Source organism: Cotesia glomerata, linkage group LG2, assembly GCF_020080835.1.
Source record: "Cotesia glomerata isolate CgM1 linkage group LG2, MPM_Cglom_v2.3, whole genome shotgun sequence".
NCBI lineage: Eukaryota > Metazoa > Arthropoda > Insecta > Hymenoptera > Braconidae > Cotesia > Cotesia glomerata.
Genome location: NC_058159.1, coordinates 4,719,807 through 4,739,942, shown reverse-complemented (window position 1 = coordinate 4,739,942; position 20,136 = coordinate 4,719,807). Strand labels below are relative to the sequence as shown.

At 28.1% G+C, this 20,136-nt stretch overlaps 1 protein-coding gene and 1 long non-coding RNA gene across 2 annotated transcripts in view; one reads left to right on the top strand and one right to left on the bottom strand.

Moving 5' to 3' along the window:
- Positions 1-15,488, bottom strand: part of LOC123259894 (epidermal growth factor receptor) — a 45,492-nt gene extending 30,004 nt beyond the window's left edge. The window contains exon 1 of the mRNA XM_044720691.1: positions 15,181-15,488. Within this exon, the coding sequence (XP_044576626.1) occupies positions 15,181-15,256 (76 nt within the window). The 5' untranslated portion in view covers positions 15,257-15,488. The remainder of the gene's footprint in view (positions 1-15,180) is intronic.
- Positions 15,489-15,683: 195 nt separating this feature from the next.
- On the top strand, positions 15,684-18,006 carry LOC123259899. The gene is made up of 3 exons (XR_006508339.1): positions 15,684-15,957; positions 16,037-16,122; positions 17,147-18,006. It is a non-coding gene; the product is annotated as an uncharacterized LOC123259899 (long non-coding RNA).
- The last annotated feature ends 2,130 nt before the right edge of the window (positions 18,007-20,136 follow it).

The following is a 20,136-nucleotide window of genomic DNA, read 5'->3' as shown; positions in this document are numbered from 1 at the left end:
AACGATAACTTTTTAGATAGTAAATGTTGAAACAGTCATTTTAGATTCAACACAGGTAAAAAATTAACCATCTGATCCAACAAGTTGTCTTCGGGCCGGTTGGAAGTATTGTATAAAATTTAAAAACGAATAAAACTTATCATTTTATGTTTTTAGTTTCTTAAGCGAGTTGAAAGAATGATATGAAGGGATAGAGATGTAAAATATTTATAGAAAATGAGTCGATATTATTTATAGCAAAATTCACAGTTGGCCGGAAAAATTTAAACACCTGCCATATTCTGGAGCGTGGGATGATCTCGATCCGAGGGCAGGTATGGCGTAGGAGCATAGGGAGGCTGGATAATAATTTAAAGAATATAAGGGCGAGACGGAACTGAATGGCAGATGACTACCAGTGCTACCCCCGGACAATGGGAAGAATATCAATATGAAAAATGATATTCAACTTTGAGTTTCTCTCACGGTTTAAGTTTATTTCCTTCTGATAGGAAAAACAAAGAATAATTAGAATTTTCTGAAGGAACACTTGATTGAGGGGTTGATGAAGGGCAGGTGGGTGATTATTTTTTAATTTTTACGGTATGATGGAACTTTACAACAAAAAATTATCAATTTTATTCAAGAGAAAAAATTTTAAACCAAGAATATCATTTTATAGAATTTTTTTTCCTTGAATCGAGCAATAAAATTTATTTAATACAAAAATTTTTTTGTTTGGTCTAAAATGATCATATTTTTCAAAATGATCTATTTCTTCAAAATCATTTTCTTCGTTTAAGATTTTTGATCTTGAACCAATTTAATTTTTTTTATCAGTTCGTCTCTCTTAATTTCAACAGAATGTAATAAATTTCACACCAAATTGACCGTGTAAAATTATTTTCTTAAGAAAACGTTTTACCACCCAGAAAAACAAGAACCCTGCAATTATTCCTCATGACCCATTTGCCAGAAAAAGGTGGAACGTATTTTCTCGAGATTTGTGGTCGGCATGACGGGAATCGGGAGATATAATTTTTGGAAAGATAAAATTAACAACCAGTCTACTTAGTAGACCTTACAAGCTACTAGCCGGTGTAGTTTCTAAGTATACCCTGTTATAGATATGTAGTTTAGTTTTATTTAGTGTATTTAATAGTATAGTATAGGCAGCTGGTTTAAAACATGTGAACGGAAGAGATGAGGTAAGAGGGTGGGGAAAGCTGATATGAGTTGTTCTGTTGAAGAAGAGGTCTTCGGGACAGGACGCGCGTCCTTGTGAAGAGATCCTGCTTCCGGGTTCTGGTTATACTTCTTCTCCAATTTTAAATGCTGCTGTTCAGTTCTCATCTCACTCATGTATTTTAATATTCACTCCACACTACTCGTTACAGCCTACTATACAGTTTACTGCAGAAATATACACCTGGTAGTTTTTTCTTTGTCTGTTTTTTGCCCCCCTTTCATTTTAGTACCAAGGCAATACAATTTTTTTACTTTCGGCACGGTCATACTTTTACATATTTACGTAAACTTAGTATTACATTTAAAACAGATGACACAATAAATATACATTACATTATGTGTCAGTAATTATCTTGTTAAAAAAAAAAAAACTTCAAATGGAATGTAATTTAGTAAACAAATTTCTTGTTTATTAACATTGCAAACGTTTTTGGATTTAGAGCGTGAGAAATTGGGTTGTTAATTAATCATTCGAAGCATGTGTCGTGGGCGTCTTACAAATTAGTTTTTAAGTCTAAAGATAAGTCAGAGGAGTGTAAGTTATAAGTAGATGAATTTAATGATAATTATATTTTTCAAGAGGAGTTTTATCGGCTCACTAATTTATTACTATTTTAAATTTTAAGTTGGACGAATAATCGTAAGTTGATAAATGATAAATTATAAATTAAGTTACTGAGGTGATTAAATCGCAAATATTGTCGCTATGAAAACAAACATTACGAGATATGTAAACAAGTGTCTGCGTAATGTAGAAGCAAGTTACGAGTTAAGAAAAAATTATAAAGAAAAAAAAAAGTATATAAAGAGCGCAAAGGCATATGTTACCGAGTAAATGTACAGATGGTCTTTTTTTACGGACACTAAACACGATGAGAATTAATATATACTCTTTTAAATCGCGAAGGATAAAAACGTTTCATCTTTTTATTTATTGTAAGAAACTTTGTATGTGGGAGGTCATAAAAAATTGTTTATTCTTCAGATGTTCAATTTATTGGTTACTAATTGGACGATAAATCTATTTATTGTTATTTTTATTAATCTTTTATCATTTTATCTTGTTTACTAACTTTCTGCTCTTTTTTAAGACTTCTGAATGTTAATTTATTGCTTTCGCATTATATTTTCATTTATTTATTAATTCATGAGCGGTTATGATGGAAAAGAAATTTTTTTCATTAATTATTTATTATTTTAAATTCATGTTTTTATTGTAAGTAAATCTTTGAATCATTAAATTTTCATTTTTATTTAAATTTCTATTTCTACAAAAGTAAATTTATTACTCAGTTTATGACAGTGAAAATAAAAATTACGATTTTTCCAACAAAATTAAAAAATAAAAATAAACTACCAATACTATTAAATAATAATGTTGAATCTACTTTTTACCAAGAATTTTCTAAAGGAAAATTTTTTTTTCCGACAAAAAATAATCGATTCAAATTTCACTTTTGATCTCTCTAATTTCCACCGAAATTATCTCGGTTAATTTAGATTATTTTTTACAAACGACAATTTTCAAGGGCCATAATTCAGACAAATGTTTTTCTCCGTAAAAAAGTAACTCAAATTTCATTTAAAGAGCCGAGAAAATTCTTTAAAGTATCTTCCTTCTGTTTCAACTCAAACCGAAAAATTGTCCTGTTGCGCAACAGAAAACGCATCTGTCCTCATTTACACTTATAGACTTACAAACGTATATTCACCACATAATAATTAAGCAGCCTTAGAGCTACTGGTAGAAAAAAAAGGAATTTTTTATCAAAATATATAAGCAAATTTTCCTAAAAAAATTTTTTTCGTAGACTCTATATTTAATTTTAACACGATTGTGTCCTAAAAAGTAACAAGATTATTAAAATTTTGTTGCAGTGTATCAAGTAGGGATTTTTCCTCAAACATTTGCTTAGAGCATGAATAAATTTTCCCTCACAATCACCTACAACTAGATCTACTATATAAATCGACAAGTTTACTCTAGATAATTTGGTTAAAAGTTTAGACGCAAAGTAGGTTTCTCGACTCTTCCGTTCCCATCTCACCTCATCTTTATATCGAGTTCCCATCCTCTATATACTTCATCCACTTTGAGTACTATACAAGCATTGTAGACTAGAGTAGCGTGTAGTATAGTATTATTATACAATATATGTATAGAGAATTGAGAGTAAAGAGAGAATTTAGTGTGTACTTGAGACGTGTAACGCAATACCCAGGTGCTCCTATGTCAACCTTACAGCGGAGATTCGGGTCCTGTCCTCTTAATTTTACATGGTGGTGATACGAGTGCTCTCGTAAAAACACCACGATGGGTGGCCAATGCCCAACAAATATATCAATCCATCTATTTACTTACGCGTCAATGGAATAATAAGTTTTATTTTTCAATAAATAAAATTAAGCTCTAATGTCCGTTCTCGAGATCAAAGTCAAGATTCCTCTTGCTATTGTGCAAACATAATCCCAATCCCTGACACATATCTTTCTGTGTCCGTAAATATTTATTATTTGTCATTTATTATATAAATTTGTAATACAGAAGTAATAGCAACTCTATAAGTTGAAGTAATGCAGGATCGTGAACGGCCGAGTTCACTTGTTCGTCCAGTCTCTGGACATTCACCCCAGCACGACATGTTTGTATATGTTCAGTGTATTTGTATGTTAGTACACTCACATGTGAGAAGTAAACGCGACCGCAAAAGTTAACTAAACTCAGTAGAGTACCGAAGGAGAGGAATCGCATCTTTACTCTTTGATACCGACCTTGTCTCTGGAGACATATCTGGGCTGTTTCTCTTTTCTTGAAACTTGTTGTCTATAACACTAATGTGTTATGTGAGTAATGGTGTATTGTTGGCTGTTAGATCCACTGTATAGTTGTGTAGTGTCATTGCCCATCTTGAGATTACTTCACTAGTAAGTGCACAGATGCCCAATATGGTAAAACAGCAGCTTCTGATCAGTACTCCCAGTCTTTGTACTGTTGAAGATTCTTTACTTCAACTTCTTTTTTTGGTGGATTGATAAATATTATTTACGGTGGAAATAAAACTTTTTTTTTTAATATATTGGTAACAATTAAGCGAGAAAATATAATGTAATGAAGGAATTTAAAATTGATTATTAAAGTATTTTATCATAGAATTTTGAAAAATTTGCAGCATGGAATTAATGTAGTATGTTCTTTTTTTGATGAAATTGAAAAGAGTAATTTCTAAAAATTGTTGTAGAAATTAAGAAAAAAAATCTTGAACCAAGAAAATTAAATTGATGAATTTCACTTTCTTGGATTAAGTAAATTTTACTTGAATTATAAATTTTTATTTTGAATTTAAGAAAATTAAATTCTTTAATATATTTTTTCTTGGCTTAATATTTTTTATTGATTTTGGTTAATTTTATTACTGCAAAAAAATAATTAAAAAAATTTTGAATACTTTAAATAAAAAAAAAAAATTGTTGAACCACTAAATGGTTCTTAGGATTTAATAAAAAAAATTACAACTTGATTTACGATAATAGAATTCTTCAAAAAAAATTTCTTCATTAAAGATTTCTTTATCAATTAAATAATAATAATAATAATAATAATACTACAAACTTGAATATTTAAATAATTTATAAATAGTACATTTTTTAATCTAAAAAAAAACTTCTTTGTTAAAAATTACATAAGCAAAGATCCTCAATAGAATTTTTATTTTGAAAAGTAGCAAAGATTTACCCAGTAAAATCGGCCCTATTTTATTTACTATTTCCTCTTTGTCTTTTATCTCTCTATACAATTTCCTTACGCTCGAACAAAATAATATAAAGTGTGTTTATTTATATTACCTATTACATCTATCTACTATGTAAAAATAGTATGTTGAATGTTTTGAAATATTAAGTTTCAGATAATTTAAAAAATTTGAGTAAGGTGCATCGGCTTGTAGAACCAAGTTTCGGCTGTATTTTAAATAAAAAACAGAGGAAAATAAGATAAAAACTAAATAAAGAGAAGGTTGAATGAGCCACGAAAGTAAGCGGTGCACGTGTGTGTTATTTGTGCTTAGGATTGTGTTGGTGCCGCGAGCTGCGAGAGAGAAAGAGATAAATAATGGTAAGGACTGGGTTGAGCTCTCAGAACATGCAATCTTCGCCCATTGAAGACGCGATGGGAAACTGCATGGTTATTACTTACCTCAATGGGATAGAATATGTCGGAGAGAGAATGCACCAAGAAGCGGGAGGTTAAGGAATAATGACAATAATAATAATGATAATAATGAGCGGTAAAAAAATTGTTAAAAAAATAAGAGAAAAAAGAGGACGGTGTATGGTGTTGTGTTGAGCTGAAGATGGATAAGAAACTCAATATCAAAGTAAAGGCTAAGAAGTAGAGAAGAGGTTCTCTTGCGTTCTGTAACCGCTGCACGCAATCATGAGACGCTACCGATGCATCTTCAGATGATATGATGAGAAGTTTCTGGGTAATATTTATATATTCTGATGTTGATGTTCAAACTGTTCATTAATAAATTCTCTTTCGTATCCAACAGTAATTATTATTTACGTTTATATTTAATATCGTTGATTTGTAGAGAAATTCATGCCGAGTTTTATGTCTGGTTATTAAACGCTTAATTGACTGCCGAGTCGGGCAGAACAAAAAATTCAAATGACTAAGATAGAAATTGATGCTAAAAAGTCTAGTCCACGTGATTTATTCACTGCAAACTGGAAAACCCACGTAGATACTGTCAGAGGAAAAATCTTTAGAGATTTAGTAACTTTTTGTTTGATTTTATGATCTTATCTAAATGTCAAATATCCTCAGCATTTTTGACAGTTTAAATAAGGGTAATTATGTCGGAGTGATGCTCTACCTTTTTTTTTGTGATAAGAAATCTACATTTTTAATTTTTTCTTTCATTTTGTTTGCTTTTACGGTGGATTTTTAAACTTTAGAGCAGAAATTAAAAAAACGAACTTTTTTCATATTGAATTTAAACATATTTAAAAAAAAACTTAAACTGGAAATCTTTGCATGTAAGTTCATTTAAAATCAATGACGAAGTGTTTTTTAAGAGCACGAAAACCTCAACTGAATCTATGATTTCATCACTTAAGCATTTTTTAAAAATTTTTGAAAAACTTGTAAATTTTGACTTCAAAATTGCAGAATTTTTTGAAATAAGAAAATTATTTATAGCTCAATTTTTAAAACAATTAATAACAAAAGTAAGTATTTTAAGTTGTATATTGTGAGGTATTTTCCGAAAGATTTCATCTAACAGAGTGTTTAAATATCTGATTGGTTAACTTAGTAGAAGAATTTTTATGGATCCACTTGTTTAAAACAGGATTTTAGAGACCTTGACTGCGGGAAATTTTAAAGAAAACCCTCATCTAACTCGTAAAAAATTACTCATTCTAAAAAAACCTGACTATTTTGTTTTTTCTCAACGTTGATCTCCCGTAGATAATAAACTAAAATTATAATGAATTTATCAAAAATATTGTCAATAAAGGGATTGACTGTGTCTGGATATCTTGTAGTAGGCTTAAAATATCATAAAAATAAAATTCCAGAGATAAAAAGTGTCTGGTATTATATAACACAAAAGTGAGTAATTTATGAAAATAGATTTCCTTGGGTTTGCGATAAAAATGATATAGAAGGCATAAATAACAGAATGTACACCAGCGTAAAACATCATTTGAGCATCACACATTGAATTCCGGGCCAATACGGTTGCCCCCCTCATCAACCTCAATTAAACTTCACCGTCTTAGTTTGTGTGGAGACACACATGATGTGACTCACACAGACAAGCTGTGACAGTGACATAGCTCATCGCAAACTATAACTTAAACTAAAACTCAAGAACAAGAACAAGAAGGAGGTATATTAGAAAGGGAATTAAATGAATATCTCGCGCGTGTATGACATTAAATTACAATGTATTGAGTGTTATCGCGGACAGGAGCCTTGACTGAGTAGAAGTTAAACTGCACAACATAGCCGAGATTATTTTATCCTCATATTTAATTTTCATCATATATTTTACAACACACTGAAAGAATAATCAATACAGCGAATTCCTCAATCTCATTGCCATTGTGTGTTTTATTGCCGACAATTATCACAAAACATCCTCAACAATTTGTCGTAGAAGTGGATCCAGCCTCCTCTCACTCTCCTTTATCCACCCTTTCTTGTTATATGCGTGTATTTTATTCAATCGGTATTACATATTTATACAACATGTATACACGGCTTCAATCGGAAACATGTTGGTGAATTTCTTCGGAAGATTAGTGGTGTCAATGCTCGATAAAAGTATAAAAATAAAAATATTAGACGAGAATACATCCGTCCTATCTTCTTTCCTATCCTGCCACGCTCTTCTCAACCAGCCTTTAAATCGGCAACTACAAAAGAATCTCACTCTCATCTTGTCTCGGGGTTACTCTGACAAATTTATATCGCTGTATACATGTAATACATAACATTACATATTTATATTTATATAGTACATGCATATAATATGTGTATTGGTATTATAGAAATGAAATGTAATGTAATAGAAGGGGGCTTTGAACTTGTTCGTCGTTCAAGAGCAAGTCAGGTTTAACGCCGCGTTTTATCATATCTATCCGACACTTCCGTTTTATTAAATCTCTACTATTTTAATTGAAGGCCATTTATGTTTTTTTTTTTTTTTTTTATGATTATTATTGTGTCACCTTTTGCCTTTACCTTTACCTTTCAACTTGTGTTTTGTACAGTAAAAAGAATTTTAATGATGAATAAATTTATCTTACTTAAGGTTATTATTTTTTTTCTCTAACCGGACTCAAAAACAAGGAAACATTTTCATTTTCATTTTTTAAAAAACAATTTTTTAATTAAGTTATTAAATTGGCCGTTTCAAAAATTAACGATGATGTATCTCGAATTTACGGAAATGGGTGTTTACTGGTACTGGTATGATGCTTTAATTTACATTCGATGCATCTTTTTAGGAGATAATACAGGAAGTATTTATTAAAATTTTCCAGACGAAGTTTTTTTATTTTTTTCTTTAAAATTATATAAAGTTTTCTCTTTTACGATTAATCAGAAATTGATAAAAATTATTTATCTGAAATGATTAATTTTGAATTAATTTTAAGCCTCTGATTCATCTTTGTACGCAAATAAAAGTAATAAAAATAATATAAATAATATGAATCATTAAAATCGACAAAAATTCAATGAATAACACTGAAAATTTATTAAATATTTTTTTGACTGAAAAATTTTAATGCTATAAATTAAATTTATCGATTTTTAAGAGTAAAATTTTTAAATAAAATATTATTTTAATAAATCCAAAGCATTTTTAGCAAGTTGGAATTTTAAAGGAACGAGGATGTGGCAACCTAGCGAAGGTACAACATAACACAAGAGTGAATGAGTGAATGGAATTCGTTTGGCTTTAGTAAAAAAAAGGACGCCCTGTCGAGAAGATTTTAGTGAGACGGGGGTGACCTGTACAATCCTATTTATCTCTACTGTATGGTCTAGATCAGCCGGTATGGTACATGGACATGGACCACTGGGAGTCTTTCTGCTGTTGAAAAAAAAATCCAAATAAAATAGAAAGAAAAAAGAAAATACCCGTAAAGAAATGCTGGCCCGTACACCTGAGAAGGGCATTGATGCTTGATTTCGGTTTTCGTTATGCAAAAATAAATTCAATTATTACGAGTATGAATTTAAATTTATTCAAAATAATTTGATTTTTAATTTTACCGATTTAGTTATCATTTTTTACATCCACTTCCACTTGACTCTTAAACTGAAACTCGCGATTGAGGTACGATAATGGACAGGATAAACCAGTTTGACTTTGTTGATGAAGAAAAAGAGGATGATGCTTCTATCCTTTTCAATGGAAAAAAAGAAAAAATACTTATACTTATTCCAGCCATTCGACTCTGGACGCAGTCTCTTCCCGTCTATTCTTCGATGCAAGCTTTTCAATTTTTTGTGCCCGAGAATAATAACACAAAGTGAAGTAAAAATAAGAAATTTTGGATTTTAAATTTTAGTTTTGTTGCTAAAATATTTATTCAGCTACGAAATTTTTCGGGGAAAATATCATTAGATAATTTTACAGAAAAATCTTTTCGATCGATAATAAATCTCATAACTAAGTAGAGGATATTTGTTTTTTCTATTTAGGAGCATTAGTAATTATCTCACTTTAAAATTTTATCTAATCATGGGTATTAATGTTTTAGTATGTACTTCAAGTATTTTTTTAACTTCGATGCAAGTCACGGAAGTTTAAAATTAAATTTTATTCATCTTTGGACCATAACCGTGAGATTTTAAAAAAAAAATACAGATTTTATTTTAATTGAAAGAATTAATAATTATTATTAAGAATTAAGAGACGAAGAAATATTTTTGGATTTTTTAAATGAAATTAATGAAAGTATTTATACTTTAATAGGAAGAAAAATTTTAGTTAGATTTTTTTTTAGACTTTACACTGAAAAAAAAAAAATACTTTTATTAAGAAAATTTTCTTGATTCAAGAATTTATGTTCTTGAAAATTTTCAATAATGTATATTCTAAGCTCAAGAAATTGTTGGATTGATTGAAGTAATTTTTACTTAATTTAAATAAAGCTATTCTTTTGTTTATCTATTATACAAAGATAAATATTGATGTTCTTCTCTTTAGAAATTAATAATTAATAATAATAGAATATTTGATCGTCAGCGAATTTCTTGAGCCAAGAAATTGTTAATTGAGCAAAAGTATTTTTTTTTCTCAGTGTAGAATTTTGGTTTTCTTCAAAATTAATTCGAACGAATTATAAGAAAAAAAAAACTTTTTTAAATTACATTAATAATTTATTTTTCAAAAAAGATATTAGATATTCGTTAATTTGAGTATAAATTTAACATTGCATTAATTTGACACTTTTTATGTTAATTAACAGAGTATTAATTTTATAGTTAATAAATTTAATAATGAATTCTAAAGAAGAAAAAATTTCCAGCAGCGCAATGTTCTACAATAATAATAAATAAGAGAATTAATTACAAATAAAGGAGTAATAAAATGAAAGTTGTAAATGGCTTAGATTCGGCGGGTGTATCATTTCATTAGTCCATTAAATAATTATGTGTAAAAGCCGCTCCCTGTGGATGCTGCTCTCACACATCGAGATCCAGAGCGTCATTACGCAGAGCACACGAGTACAATAAACACAAAAGCCTTCATACTGGCTCTCGTGTCTTTCTACCAGACTGACACTAAGAGATCGAGTCTCATACTCCGGTTTCTCTTCTCTTTCATCTCTTACACACTTAATAATCTCGTAATGAACGTCCATCAACATCTTATTCACAGTACATTCCCATGAATTCCAAACTCATTAACAAAACCTACAAGAAATCTACAACCGAAGGATCTTTTATGTCTTTCATTTAAATATTATATTCTTTATTAATTTTCATTCGACTCAAGGATCTTTTCTCAAGAATCATCGAATTAAACAATGCTTCTGTGATAATTTAAGGAAATCTCAGTAAAGTTATTATTAATTTAACAGTTAAAACAATTATAGAAATATGAAAACTACTAGGCTCAATATTTTATTTTAACACATGATGTTTGTGTCCTAAAAAATATCAAGATTTCCAAAATATGTTTACAGAATAATTGTAATTGCTTTTTCGCGATACTATAGTTGCCGCTTGACTCTTCTTAATTGTGAAATAGTTCTGAAATAAAATTCCAATCTATGAAGAAATAAAGAATCTAAAGAATCTTGTATAAATAAATAAATAAATAATAATATAAGCACGTGATCCTCAATGTGGATGATGACGTGTTCCCACGAAAGAGCATCGTGTCTCTTCTCCTCGATCTCATCCAGGTCAACACCACTTGAACCAATCTCGATGACAACTGATGACACATCAGTACCCGCAAATCATCATACATATTTGCTATCTGCTATCTACTCTGTTGATTATCATTGATGATTGATCATTAATCATTATCATTGCCGTTATTATTTCACTAAATACGACCCTATTATTGATTAAATGTCTTCTTTTGTTTAATTGCACTCTACACTTACATTGACCAACAATCTAGTCACAGTCATAGTGCAATAATAAATAATCAACAAATGACTAAGCCTAATGCCACTTGCTATGAACAATGTCCTCTGTGTAATATTTTTAATTAGAAAAATAAACGAAAGCTGCATAATGATAATATAAATACAATAAGGAAATAGAAAAAAACCGCAGATTAGATGAATGTGGATAATTTTATGATAAAACATAGAACGAGGAGCGATGAATAAAATATCTACAGCAAATAAAATATTTATAATGAACCATGAATTGGACTTTACGATCGTGATTTATCGTAAATGTACTTTAGCATCAAGCTGCTAACCAATTGAGTTATCCTGGCCTTACTGTACTCGCGACAGCAATCACAGCTTTTAAAAGAGTGCATCAATGCATACATTCACCTCTACTTCTACTTCTTCATCATCATCATGCTCGTCATATGTACTCTTAAATCTTTATTTGTCATATCACCCATACAATTCAGTTACATTGACTTTGATTTTTTATTTTTCCGTACCATTGGAGCCAACTTCAATTCCATCCATTCTTTGTGCAAAAATTATAGATATTAATATAAATTATACTAATATTAATACGATTAAATTATATGTACATTTTTTAATTACATTTAAATCAATAAACGCTTTTAAATTATTTTCTAAAAATTGCATTTATGGTTTCTTATGATTTGTCTAAGTAGATTTTTTTGAATAATTTATTTTTTTTTAAAACTTATAAAAATTGTTAAATGTCTAATTTTCATTGTTTTTTTATTAATTAAAATTTTTTAGAGTAAACTTCCTTTATTAATAGCTTCAATATTTTTTTAAGCTTTAGAAAAATGATTTAATTATTTAATTAACTATGATTTGCTTCACGAGATTTTTATCTGTAAGAAAATGTGTGGGGATTGAAATCAATGTTATATTTAAATTACACGCATAATTCTATATCTTCTCTATTTGATATGTTTGATATATGAAGAGATTTACTATTATATATACAAACAAAAATATAGTGTAAGATTGAATGACTAATTTATGTATTTGTTTTTTGATTATTGTTATGGAACTTTGAGTTATATTTTGTTTGTTATACTCTAATAAATTATTTGAAATATTAAACATTCTAGTGACTTGATATTAAAACAAAATATTACTTTGGAAGATTTTTTGGACATGTTTTTTAGAAAAAGACTCTTATTTTTATTTTTTAAGTTCTAAAACCTTCAAAAATTGTGCACTTTTATTTTCGGAGCAATTTTTACAATTATTGAAGGTTTTTTAATAAACAAAAATACGTTTAATCGTTAATTTTTATTCTCAAAATCGTATATTTGATATTTTAGCAATAAAATTTCAATTTTTACAATTCTAAAAATTTTGGAGTATTTTTTAAAAATTACTTTTGAACTATTAGAAAATTTTGAACAATTTTTCAGAACAATCAGTAGAAAAGTATGTAAGCACCAAACTGCACTAAAGAAATAATTAACTTGATTCAAGATAAAAATTCTTGAACCAAGAATATAATTTTGAAGAGGATAATTGTCTTGAATCAAGACGAAAAATTCTTGAATCAAGTAAAATTTCTTTAAATCAAGAATTTTTCTACTCAAATCAAGAATATTAAGTTCTTCAAAATTATATACTTGATTCAAAAACATTTTTATTTCTGTGTATCTAACTCTTCAAATTTTTTAATCCAATATTGATAATTTGAAAGAAAAATTCCCTGAATTCCATCAAAGTTGATTTTTTCAACAACTTGAGATGAAAACTCAAGAATCTCGATGCACAGCGAAATAAAATGAAAGCAAAGACATATAAGAAAATATACAACAAACTTAACACGACGAACAAAGAAAGGTACGGCAGGCTAACACGAGGACAATAAAATAAAACCAGTCTCAAATCCAAGTCTAGTCCTCAATCTTGGGTTCCGTGTCCAGCATTTTTTATATAAAAGAAGTCACACTTTGACGAATTGAGGAAAAAGAGGATAATAACAATCATAATAAATAATGACAATAATAATAAAATAAAAAAAAAAATAAATGAAAAGGCAACTACGACAGTACTGGTGGATAAAAGAAAGACATGACAGAAGAGTCAAGGTGGAAGGTAGATGCACTATATATCGTCTATTCCTTGTGTTCAGTCCTAGCTGGGCTCGGAACCAAGCACCAGGAGTATGAAGTAGCAAGTAAAGTAATATAAAGTAAAGAGAGTTTCTGAGGAGTCACTGGAGGTTAGAGTCTCAGTCTCAATCTCAGTCTTGGTAAAGGTATACAGTGTAGTACAGGTATAGGTTTATATTACGGACCCAGGACTCACATCAGACCTACTCGGATTCAGACTTAATGGTTGGCTGGCTACCACTCCTCTGTCTATGCCTTCCTTGGTCAAGTAGAACGAGTGGGACAAGGAGCCGGTGCTTTGTAGCAGATTCGAGTGAGCTGGATGATGTTGAGGCATTTCGTTCCTCCAGCATACATCCTAGCACTATTATATATTTATATGTATTTTATAAGCGTATGTGTATGTGTATTAATATAATACAGGTACATTTCTTTGCCCAGGTCTTCAGGGTCTCGGTTTATAAAATATTAAATTATTTTATTCACGCAAACTCTGGAATTTTAGTACCTAGTACACATACGCATTATATATTGCTCCTACTGGTATACTCCATGTATTTCAATATTTTAATATTTATATTTATGTTTGTGTTTATTTTTTAACCAAACCGTGTAATATCCAGATAAATAAAATAAAATCCAGGTTCTGCTCTGTTCTGACAGAAGGCGTTTTTTGATATTTTAAATTAGATACAATGCTAAATATTTTAGGAATTGAATTTCAATTAATTTGATTAATAATGTTTGCAGTGAATTATCTTTTGGAGTATTGATTTTTGGTATTTAATTATTTAAATTACTTTTAACCACGTAGTTTAATTTTTTTTGGAATTTGCGGTTTGTAAAATGAGTAATTTTTTATTTTTTATTTTATTGGAGTAAAAATATCAAAAGAAAAATAATTTAAAAAATTAAAAAAGAATTTAAAACTCTAATAATCCTTTAAAATTTTTGAATAATTATTTTTCTTTAAAAAAAATGTTCTCCTTGAATCTGACAATTTTTAGAATTTTTACCAGGATATTATTTTAAAAAATTATAAAAAAGGATATTATTATAAAAAAATTTATTAAAAATTCCACATAGAAATTAAAAAAAATTTTTTTTTGAGTCAATTTTTTTATTTAAAAAACTCATTAAGTATATTTTAAATATTGAAATAAATTATAAGAATTGAAACTTTCAGTATTTCAGTAAAATTTTAGAAACACATACTACCTTTTGGCAGAACAGAGCGTTTACTATTCTCAAACGAAGATCAGCGTCTGGAGCGTACATCAACAAACCGAAACTTCATATTAGTATCAACATGATATGAATAAAACTTAGTAATAATACGCCGTAAAACAGAATATATAAATAATATAAAAGCAGCGTAGCAAGTGTTTTATATTTTCTTCTCGCCTTATAAACAGCTCGGTAACGTGAGATTTTTTAATACCAAAACCTCGAGCAAGACATACGCTGATGTTATCTTGATACTAGAGTACTATTTATCAAGTTGGTGTTGATCAAATATAGGTGTTATCTTGAATGCGATAATCAGCGTAAAGAAGATTATTCAAAAAAATTAACGTTTCTAGCGACGATAATTAAAATTGCGACGCAGTAATTAGTTTTTAAAATAAAATAATTTTAAACTCCAAAAAAAAAAATATTTTCTTACCTCGCTCTTCGATAACTTCTGCATAAGTAGCTGCCAAGATAGAGAGCAAGTAGATCCCAGCTATGGCTCTTGCCATTTTCCTTTAAGTTGTCCAGGACTCAAAGTCTCTGGTAACAGCTACCTCCACATAAATAACGGGAAACAATGCATATCACTTGACACTCGCCTTTTTATTAAATAAACCACTGCACTGGTTTTTTTTAACACTTGACTTTTATTTACTTATTTATTGATATTTTTTTACAATCAGCGAAGCTGTCACTAGAATCCTGCAGGCAGTTTTCTTTAAAATTTATTATTGCTGCTGATTTTAATAAATAACCATAAAAATAAATCACCAGATGTCTCTAATCACTAAAAAATATTACTTGTTAAAACTCTCGATAGTTTTTAAATTATTTTATAAAAAAATACTCGGAAAAAAGGACGGAGAAAAAAATGTAAATAAAAAAAATAAATGTTTGTGTTTAAAAAGTAAACGACATTTGTCCGCGACGCACTCGCACGCTAGTCGAGTCGGGAATACGCGCGGCTTGTCAGTGGTTACACTAGATCCCGCGCATGCGCAACAGGTAGCGCCCGTTAAAATACGTAAACACCCGAAGACGTTACTACAAATAACCGAAGATTTACGAAACACTACGAAGCGTCATTCCAAAAGTTTTGCATCAGCAAATTTGCCGTCTCAATGGTGAAGACAACAAGACACTTAAAATAAAAGCATTAATTAATAAAAATAAATATTTATTGACGCTAAAATGATTTATCAGAAGAAATGTATTTTATTTTTTGGTATTTGATTGTAAGATTTTTTTTTTTAAAGTAAAAAAAAGCATAACATGGATTTTACTTTCAGATGATGCGAAGATTCACGAAAACTCCCGAGCAACGGACGCGGTTTTAATTCTACGAAGAAAATACTATACGTATGTGCTGAATATTGTAAGTATGTGGTTTTAAATTACGGTTGGCTATCGGTGTAATACGGATGCATGAAATGAAAATTAATTTAGCGACATTTAACAATTTTTAGAATTTTTTTAACGAATAAATTATGGAAAAAAAAAATTGACCTATAGAAATTTAAAAAAGTTAAAATTGCAATTTTTTTTAATAATAATAAAGTTAGCCGACATTTTTGATTTTTTTATTTTGCTTAATTTATTAATTTATAGCTAAAAGATATTTTTAAAAAATTACACTTGAAGTTTTTAAAGTTTTTAACAAATGAAAAAAATTTTTTCAAATTTTTTTGTAATAATTCTTTAATAAAAAAATCATAAGAATTTTTAGATCTCGGCTAACTTTATTTATGACATTAAAGTTAGCAGTTGCTTGACAATTTTTTAATTTTTTTAATAAATAAATTTGCTCCGAAAAATTATTTCTAAAAAATTGGATTTTTTATTTTTTTAATTTTCTAAATGTCAATTTTTTTCCTCATTTTCTTTGACATAATTTATTTATTAAAAAAATTCTTTAAATTATAAAATGTCTGCTAAATTAATTTTCATTTTTTTTTTAAGTAATTTACTACATTAAAGTTAGCAGTCACTTCATAATTTTTTAATTTTATTTAACAAAAAATTTCTTCCAAAAAATTAATTTTAAAAAATTGCATTTTTAATTTTTTTAAATTTCTACATGTCAACATTTTTTTTCTAATTTTTTTTGCACTAATTTATTTCTTAAAGAAATTCTAAAATTCATTAAATATCTGCTACTTTAATTTTCATAAATAATTTTTCAAAATAAATTTATTTGTTAAATAAAATTAAAAAATTGTTAAAACTGTTAACTTTAATATCATATGCATGGATGTACGAAGATAGGATAGGAGTAGAGCGAAGATGTGGTAGTAAGTTCGCGAATCGTTTTATCAGAATGTAGAAATCTTAGTCTTAGTATTATATGTACAATGTCTTGAATTTGCTTGTAAATGTGGGATGGAATAAAATGTGTACAGACAGAGCACCAACACAACACGACCAGGACTGAGTACTGAGTACTATACAGGGAGCTAGAGGATGATGTGTGCGAAACATAACAGGACTGGTTCTCTGGCTCTGGTTTTCCTCGGTACATGAATCGTATCGCATCAAGTACAACGCATTATATGTGTTGTTATTATGAGAGAGTATACAAAGGACATATAAGAGAAAATACAAGGTCATAAAACGAGTCGTCAGACACTTGATGTTGATAGGTTGCTGGTTCGAGCTTCGAGCTCGAGAGGATTGTATTATGAGGATAGAGGATGCCAGGATCGGGTGGTACGGCTCAAGGTAAGTTTGCTTTATGTAAAAACAATGAGATAAAAATGTTTAAGGTATGTATTAGTATTGGTGTACGTACGGATATGCTGTACTGATTATGAGTATGAGTATCTGTACGAGTATGAGACTTTTTATTCTCTTCTCTTGTCTCGAATCGGGTATACGAGATCAAAGGGATAATTTTTTTTAAGCTGGATTATTTTCATCGCAAATTATTTCGGATTATTTAATAAATGGAGTAGGTTTTTGGCGCCAACAGCATCTGTGTTATCATTTAGGGACTTGGCGACTTTTTTGCCTTTATCGTCACTACACACTACACAGCGATGGCATTCCCACGATGCCTTCAGGATCTCCAGATGCTCTTTTTCTCGAGTGTCTTTTGGTAAAAAAAATGGATTTCGCGTGATAGGTCTAAATGTTATTAATGTTTGCTGGGTTTATTCAACGTTTGTCGGCAAGTCATTACTTTATTGAGCTGTCGATTAAAAATTTTTTGCAGGTCGATGATGGCAAGAAATTTTTTTTAAGATGAAAAAAAATTTTTTTTTAATTTTATAATCATTTTTTTATTTTAAATTCAATGACTTTTTCGAGTTACTGATAAAGTTAGTAAATATTTTTGAACAAATTAGTTAATTAAAAAAAATTTTATTTTTTATTTCAATAACTAAAAATAAATTCTTAACTACTGAAAGGTGATGAAAAAAGAAAATAAAAACAACAATTCTTATTAATTTTTTTTTTTTATTTATTACAAATAACAAGATGTATATATATTATCAGTGCGTACGAATATTAATGAGTTTATTTTTTTTTTAATTAAAAGCTCCATCCGATGCTATTCCTTATAAGCACATTTTTAGGATGAAAAAAAATTTTTTTTTCTATTTATAATCATTTTTTTTATTTTAACTTCAATGACTTTTTCGAGTTACTAATAAAGTTAGTAAATATTTTTAAATAAATTAATTAAAATTTTGATAATTAAAATAAATTTGATTTTTTATTTCAATAACTAAAAATAAATTCTTAACTACTGAAGGTGATAAAAAAAGAAGATAAAAGCAATTCTTATTAATTTTTTTTTATTTATTATAAATAAGAAGATGTATATATATTATCGGTGCGTACGCATATCAATGAGTTTATTTTTTTAAAATTGAAAGCTCCATCCGATGCTATTCCTCATAAACTCATACTAAGGATGAAAAAAATTGTTTTTTTAATTTTATCATTTTTTTATTTTAAATTCAATGACTCTTTCGAGTTACTGATAAAGTTAGTGAATATTTTTAAACAAATTAATTAATTAAAATTTTTATAATTAAAATAAATTTGATTTTTTATTTCAATAACTAAAAATAAATTCTTAACTACTGAAGGTGATGAAAAAAAATAAAAGCAACAATTCTTATTAATTTTTTTTTTATTTATTACAAATAACAAGATGTATATATATTATCGGTGCGTACGCATATCAATGAGTTTATTTTTTTAAAATTGAAAGCTCCATCCGATGCTATTCCTCATAAACGAAACTCATATCAACAGAACAATACTTTTTTTAAAATGAATTTATTAATTAACTTAACAACTCTTATTCAGAATCTCCGTTGTCTCACCTCTCATTCATATATATTTATCATTACCATCAATCTTTTCCTTCACATTTTATGTAATCACTGAGAATATACATTGTCATTATTATTATAACTTTTATTAAAATGTTCAGGTGCTTGTCGTAACTTCTATTACCGCCAGTGCGCCAAGCCAATACAATTATCATTATTATTAGTATTATCATCATTATTATTATTATTATTTGTATCATTATTATAATTATTACGATGCCACACCGCATCGAAAAGTTTCTTCACATATGATAAGGCAACACGCAAATATTCTATGCATGATTCTAGCAGTGATAGCTGCTGCAATTTTCGACACCCATTTAACTTAGTTTCTTTTTTTTTATATTTTTTTTTTTTTATATTACATCAATTCAATGCAACAATTAAATAGTATATTCGTAGCCTGCATTTATCTGTCACTTTACGTATATTTTTTGTTCATTATTATTATCATTTATAATTCCATTTATTTTAACCATTATATTTATATTTATTTATAGTAATAATTATAATTACGTTACTATTTACTGTGTAAAACATTTTATGATGAAACATATATATATATATATATATTTATATAATTAATAAAATTATATATATATATATACATATAATATTGCAATATATAGTATAACTAACATTACTTAAGTATTATCTAAACATTTAGCTCGCTTAATGCATTGTCAACAGTTTTAAAATATCATTTAACAGTTCAGATCAAACACGTATGCACATTTGTAATATTGTTCAGCAACTAACCATTCATGTCAGCGCAATTAGAAGACGAGCGTTTAAATAAGTTATAATCATAATAATAACAACAATAATAATAACAATAATACTAATAATAATGATAATGGTAATAGTAGTAATAATTATAGCAATAACAATAACAATATTAATTCAAAAGCATAAGATAACACATATCATCATTCTCGGTATAATGGAATAAAATTTTTTGTCTTATCAATAAAAATATACTCGTACAAAATAACAAAATTAAACAATTAATTATTAAATAGTTTGTTTTTGTTTGTATTGTTAGG